The 6,455-nt window shown below is 36.7% G+C and overlaps 2 protein-coding genes across 3 annotated transcripts; both read left to right on the top strand.

Moving 5' to 3' along the window:
• The first annotated feature begins 3,290 nt into the window (after positions 1-3,290).
• LOC141831751 (cinnamoyl-CoA reductase 1-like) lies at positions 3,291-4,025 on the top strand. Its single transcript, XM_074719156.1, has 3 exons — positions 3,291-3,500; positions 3,572-3,757; positions 3,987-4,025. The coding sequence occupies exons 1-3, from the start codon at positions 3,291-3,293 to the stop codon at positions 4,023-4,025; spliced, it is 435 nt and encodes a 144-aa protein (XP_074575257.1).
• Positions 3,711-6,202, top strand: LOC141831346 (ATP-dependent 6-phosphofructokinase 5, chloroplastic-like). Of its 2 annotated transcripts, XM_074718704.1 has the most exons (8): positions 3,711-3,913; positions 3,987-4,053; positions 4,177-4,251; positions 4,436-4,576; positions 4,670-4,786; positions 4,859-4,963; positions 5,479-5,559; positions 5,853-6,202. In XM_074718704.1, exons 3-8 carry the CDS (start codon positions 4,192-4,194, stop codon positions 6,015-6,017), a joined length of 669 nt encoding a protein of 222 aa, XP_074574805.1. In that variant the 5' UTR covers positions 3,711-3,913; positions 3,987-4,053; positions 4,177-4,191; the 3' UTR covers positions 6,018-6,202. The 2 variants fall into 2 exon arrangements, with proteins under 2 accessions (XP_074574805.1, XP_074574806.1); XM_074718705.1 differs by having other exon boundaries at positions 3,711-4,053.
• The last annotated feature ends 253 nt before the right edge of the window (positions 6,203-6,455 follow it).

The following is a 6,455-nucleotide window of genomic DNA, read 5'->3' on the forward strand; positions in this document are numbered from 1 at the left end:
TGGGCTAAAAATAAAAATTATGGATCAAGTTAAGTGTTCCTACTTAGTAAAGGCTAGCTGAAATAGTACACTTAAACTTGACTAACTTGGTCAAGCTCTTATTTTTGAGAGTCAGCCAATACCAATAAGTTAGACATTTGCCTAAAAAAATATAAAATTTTTTTATTCAAGTATTTTTATATTGTACATAACATACTTGGACTCAAACCTAATTTTTAGCGTGATTGAAATTTTATGGTTTTGATTCAAAACATTTTTAAAAGCCCCCTCTAAATTTTAACACAAGTTATTTTTGATTATGTCAAAGGGGGAGATTATAGTCAAGTCAAGTTAAGATAAATTTTTTTAAAAATAATTTTAAAATTAACTTTAAAATTATTATATTTGTAAATACTTTTCAAAAGCCTAAGTATGACTTAAATGATTTTTAACCAAATTGACAAAAGTAAAAATCATGTCAAGTTCAAGGGGAGAGAAGAAAAAGTTGTTCAAAATTTATTTTTCTAAGTAGACCTTAACTTCATAGGGGGAATTCTAAATAAGGGAGAGTCAAAAAACTTTAATTTTCTATATTATTATTGATTGAAAACTATGATGACTTATTTCTGTTAAAGCATATGATTTACTTAACTTGGAATCGAGGTTGTCATAATAAAATTAAAGGAGAGATTCTTGGTGTAGGAAGTACTAGATAATCGAATCTGAGTTTTGATAATGGCAAAGGGTTCAAGTTAAGTTTAAGAAGTGAACTAATGAATTGAATTGAGTGTGCATGTGGCACAGGAAAGTCTTAGTTGCAACTAGGCAAAGAAAGTCCTAATTTAGAAGATTGGGTAAAGAAAGTCCTGATTTGGAGGATTAGACAAGGAAGACCTGGTTTGGAGGACTGGGCAAGGAAGACCTGATCTGGAGGATTGGCAAGAAAGATTTAGTATGGAGGACTAAAAAAGGAAGTCCTAATCAGGAGAACTGAGCAAGAAGTCTTAGCAGATCAAAGTACCAGGTAGAAAGTCTAGGCAGGTTTAGAGGATCGAACATCTAGTAGTGGAAGACCTAGAGTTCAAGGATCAAGGATGAGCAAAAGTCCAACAGGTCTAGAGGACTTGGTTAGTAAAAGGTAAATTTTTTCGAGTGGAGTGGGTGAGGATGCGTTCCTAATAAGGGGAACAGTAGGCGTCAGTTTGACCTAGGATTTCACTGAAAATTTAAAGTCAAGATCAAACAGTTTACCAAACAGTTTCCTTCTTGTTATTTTATTTCTTGACTAACTTATAATGCAGGAAAGGAGAAGTTGAAACTTTGTATTTCGGGGGCCCTTATCTGGATCTAGGTGACCGGACAGTCCAGGCACCCGAAAGGGATCCAAGCAACCAGGTGTTAGCCAAATGGGCCAGCGAGGCGGATGATATGGCAGAGCCTTAGTGGTCAGGACACTTTAGCCTCTAGGGGATACTGGTGCCCGAAAGATGTTGAGTTTACGTCGAAAGTGGATCGACGGGATGACGTGGAGATGCCCGGAAGGACTTCTAAGCACCCAAATCAAGCTTTATAAGCAGCTGCGAGGGAAAATCCTAACATCAATTCAATACGCTTCTACGATGACTTCCTACTCGCAAACATCCGATCCAGAATGTCATCATAATGTTGAGGAGCTGCACCGACTACTACAAGTTTACTACTCTCAGTCGATATTTTTTTTGTTGCTATTTGTACTTAAGAAATTAGGACGGTCTAACTTTGTCGATCCTAACATATTTGTAAAAGTGACAAACTCCTCATGAGAGGGGAGTTTTATAGTGAATTGTTCATTGAAAATGATCACAGATCGTGGACCTTAGAATAGCAGCTTGTGGTTGTGAACCAAGTAAAAACAAAAGTGTTCATCGTTATTATTTCCGCTACACTTTCTGATCTTGTACACTTTTGTTTTACACACAAATTATTAAAAAAGTGAAAAATCAAAAAAGCGCTATTCACCCCCTCCCCTTTAGCACTCTTACTTGATCCTACATATTCTTCCTTGTCAAGTATTCAACGACAACTATTGTTGTAATATTGGAAAGCTGTTGAAATGTTGGTAAATCTCATCTTTAACAGTTAACATCCATGTCTTCAGTAGAATAAGTGGTTTGTAATGGAAGGGCCCCCAAATCATGGCCTAATGATTAGAGATCTGATTCCCAAAGCGAAGGTTAATGCTTCAAGACACATAAAAGTTTTCAGCTTATAATAGAAATCTTTGTGCATATTATGACCCTATTGCAGTTTATTATGTACACTTCTTTGTATACATCAAAATCAACAACCATAGGTCATTATATATTAATCATTGATATCTTAATTGTAGCTTATTCTGTACACTATTGGAATTCTTAAAAAATATGAAATTATAGTGTAAATTAAATTGTTCCAATAATTTGGATTTAGATATTTGTGCTAAATGTTGTTTAATATTTACTATTTATCTCTTTTTCTTATTATTATCTCTCTTGTTTGTTGAAATTAAATTGTATGTTTAATATTTTTATATATCAAGATTTCTTTATTATTTTAAAGATTTTATTATGATACTCATTTTTTATATATTTATTATAGGTATTGAAGGTTTGAAGTGAAATAGATTATTTAGAGCTTTTGAGAACGTTAACATTTTGCATACAAAGACTTTAGATAAATGAAAACTTTTGACACTACAACAAAAATGACTTTCCGCAGCACGTCATCCGCAGCGCACATCATAGGCGCGCCGTTAATAGTGGCTTTGACAGCGCGCCCAATAAAATGCGTTGCGGATAATATCATATTTTTATCAACCGCAGCGCGCAACAATAATACGCTGTTAAAAATACTTTTAACAGTGCACATTGTACGCCGTTAAAATTATTTTTGACAGCGCATATTGTGCGTCGTTAAAAGTATTTTTAACAGCGTACAATGTGCGCTGTTAAAAATTTATATTGACAGCGTACAATGTTCGCTGTTAAAAATTTATAAATTATAACATTAATAATATTAATTTTAATTTCTTTTTAAAAACTCCTAAATTTTAATTTTAATTTCTTTTAAAATATTGTAACACCTTTTTTTCCCCATATTTCCCCTCGCGGTCGCCCTTTTCTCCATCCCGCTTCCCTCTTGCGCCGCTCGGATCCTCTGGATTTCTCTGAGCCCTAAACCCTCCCGCCCACGTTGGTTCCGAAGGGTTCGGACGATTCGGCCATGAGAATTGAGTTGTGGATGGAGGAGGCGATCTTGGGCGTTAGAGTCTTGCAGTTGCAGAGGTCAAGGCAATGCGGTCCTCCTTCACCTTCCTCTTACCTAAACTTCCGCAGGGGACGAGGCCGAGACGGCGCACCTGTGAAACCTCCCTGGCGGACCGCCTTCGCCTCTTCCAGATCGACCTCCTCGACCCTGACTCCATCATCGCCGCTATCCGCGGCTGCGCCGGCGTCTTCCACCTTGCCTCGCCTTGCACAGTCGACAGCGTCCAAAATCCGCAGGTGCGTCCCTACCCCTTTCAGACCCCCCTCCTTCCTCCTCGTTATTCTGACCCCATTTCTTCTCTGATCAGAGGGAACTACTAGATCCGGCGGTGAAGGGGACTCTCAACGTGCTCTGCACGGCCAAGGAGAGTGGCGTGTGTCGCGTGGTTGTCACATCGTCGATCTCTGCCATCATCCCTAGTCCTGGATGGCCGGCCGATCGGGTCAAGGACGAGAGCTGCTGGACCAACCTTGACTACTGCCGACAGAAAGAGGTGAGAATTTGAGATCACGTCACAAGCCCTAACCCAACCAACAGATGTTTTACTGCGGTTATCACCTCGTGCGCTTCAGCTATGGTATCCGGCGTCCAAGACGATGGCTCCTTATGGTTTTTATAGGAGAAATTTTTGCTAAAGGAATCCCAAAGAGTAGGTTCCATAAATTTTGTATGATACCTATCATCTCTAGTAACTTTGCTAACATCTTTCTGAATAATTTCAGGCTGAGAAATTAAGGCAGAAAGAAGAATTGAGGGCCTAGTGTAAGCGCCATTGTAGATAGCATCAAGGTATAATTTGTTAATTACTCTATTACTTAGCTAACATGTTGCACAATAGATGGTTTTTTATGTCTTTATTTTTTTCTTTTATAAATATCGGTTAAAATTATTTGTGGCAACTGATCACTTTAGGCTAAGGCAATTGATATGGTTTTTGTGCTGGGCGGAAATGGAACACATGCAGGGGCATATGCAATACATAATGAGGTATTTGGCTGCTTCCTTCAAGAGATCTAATTGCATGTAATGTTTATAGGTAACAAATTATGATATGGTAGTTATCTTCTCTGCAATCCTATGGGCAATGTGGCAAGCATTTCTCAGAATTTTCTAGTTCACAATTTTTTTTTTGTTTATTGGCTGTACATTTGATTTGCTGCTCTTTGACTAGTGCCGCAAGAGAAAAATGAAAGTGGCAATAATTGGTGTTCCCAAAACCATTGATAATGACATTCAGCTTATGGACAAGACATTTGGTTTCGATACTGCTGTAGAAGAAGCTCAAAGAGCAATTAACTCTGCATACATTGAGGTCAGTAACTTGTGTGTTGTCTATTTTCTCATGACACCTTTACCAAGAAATTATCTTTTGTAATTTTGTTGCTGTTTTCATTGTAATGTTTAGGCTCACAGCGCATACCATGGCATTGGGCTAGTAAAATTGATGGGAAGAAGCTGCGGGTTCATAGCCATGCATGCATCACTTTCCAGCGGTCAAATAGATATTTGCTTAATCCCTGAGGTACACAACATTCATTTAATATGTCTTACTAATTTCTTCATCAAGTTCTTGAAGGATCGTGTTTGCATGAAGGTACCTTTTAAACTCGAGGGACCCAATGGAGTACTACAACACCTCGAGCATTTAATCAGGACAAATGGAAGTGCTGTAATTTGCGTCGCTGAAGGAGCAGGACAAGTAAGATCATTCCACCAATTACTTATCATTTCATGTGTTTTCCTCAAGTTAAACACTGCTAAGTAGTAACTTTCAATATTCCATACAGATCTCTTAGTTGTTCTTTAGGTTTTTTAGAAGGTACATTAATATGCATGTTTCGAGTAACTAACAAATTCACCTGTCCTGCTTGATACTGATATAATTAAGAAACTCACAATTTTATATTGTATGTGCAGCAAGTGATGATGTCAAAAATGGTATCCTAGTTAAGCCATCGGAAATAGTGTAGCTACAACCTATGATTGCTTTGAGAATAATTGACTGCATTTTGTGTTTCTAGTTGTTTGAATAAGCCATGTAGATAATTGAATGTTCTGGGGGATTACCTTGAAATTAATATGACCCAAGCATATCACAAAATGATTAAATTGATAATTGCCCAAAATTTTTCTAAATATTGATGATAAATAGAAATTAAGAAAAATTATAAACTTATTCTGTATGATTTACTGGTATTTAACTTTTTGCTCCAGGAATTTTTAGGCAAATCAAATGCAACAGATGCATCAGGAAATGCAATGCTCAGAGATATTGGAGTTTACATGCAACAACATGTTTATATCTTATTTACATTATATTTTTTGTTCAAACTAATCTCACTAGTATATGATTCAATCTTGTTCGTGATTTAGGATCATAGTTCATAAGTATACTCTGAGTACATATAATATTTGAATTTCTGAAATTAATTAAAAGCATATTAGTAACTAAACTATGCCTATGATTGAAGCAGTGGTGGAATCTAGCACTTTTTATTCTCCATGTTATTATCTATCTACTAGGTATATTCAATTTGATCTTCTATTATAGTCATTCCAGATGACCCAAGAAATTTCTTCTTCTCCAGGTTTCTCCTCCTTTTATAGAAGGAAAAGCACTGTCACATTGTTGCATAGGGAGCTATCATTTTCTACATCTTTCGTGTTACTTTCCCTCCTGCCTCATATTTTCCAAAGATGGGCAAGGGGAAGAAGAAAGCTCTTCCAGTCAACAAGGATATATTCATCAGTAAGATGTTCCTTCGCAGAGACTCTATATTTTCGCAGAGATTCATCAACAAGGATAGATTCATCAGCAAGAAAGCTCTTCCAGTCAACAAGTATATATGTGCTAAGTATCAGCACATATATACACATAACCTCATGTATTTTCTATTTTTCTTTATGTTCAAGATAACAAAGTCTTATAAGCTTATCAAAACAGATGTGAATGTTATATATAATTGTTGGATTATAAATGTGTAATTTTATATGGTATTTGTGTGTGGTATTTATGTTATTAATTATTTGAGTTTTGAGTTTATAATTGTGATTTGAATGGTTTAATTATTTTATTTTATCCACAGCGCACATTGCGCGCTGTGAGTGATCACATCCGCAACGTACATTGCGCGCTGCGGAAGCTCACATCCGCAGCGCGCATTGTGCGCTGTGGATGCGATCATCCGCGG

Source organism: Curcuma longa, chromosome 7 (assembly GCF_044706935.1).
Source record: "Curcuma longa cultivar G26 ecotype Majalengka, Jawa Barat chromosome 7, ITB_CL_G26_1.1, whole genome shotgun sequence".
NCBI classification, from domain to species: domain Eukaryota; kingdom Viridiplantae; phylum Streptophyta; class Magnoliopsida; order Zingiberales; family Zingiberaceae; genus Curcuma; species Curcuma longa.

Excerpts from the sequence above, each read along its gene's own strand:
- LOC141831346 (XM_074718705.1), top strand. The coding sequence starts at position 4,192 with ATGGTTTTTGTGCTGGGCGGAAATGGAACACATGCAGGGGCATATGCA. Across the intron at positions 4,577-4,669 it reads TTAACTCTGCATACATTGAG|GCTCACAGCGCATACCATGG; the intron begins GTCAGTAACTTG and ends TGTAATGTTTAG. Across the intron at positions 5,560-5,852 it reads GAGTTTACATGCAACAACAT|GTTTCTCCTCCTTTTATAGA; the intron begins GTTTATATCTTA and ends CTTCTTCTCCAG.
- LOC141831751 (XM_074719156.1), top strand. The coding sequence starts at position 3,291 with ATGCGGTCCTCCTTCACCTTCCTCTTACCTAAACTTCCGCAGGGGACG. Across the intron at positions 3,501-3,571 it reads ACAGCGTCCAAAATCCGCAG|AGGGAACTACTAGATCCGGC; the intron begins GTGCGTCCCTAC and ends TTCTCTGATCAG. Across the intron at positions 3,758-3,986 it reads ACTACTGCCGACAGAAAGAG|GCTGAGAAATTAAGGCAGAA; the intron begins GTGAGAATTTGA and ends GAATAATTTCAG.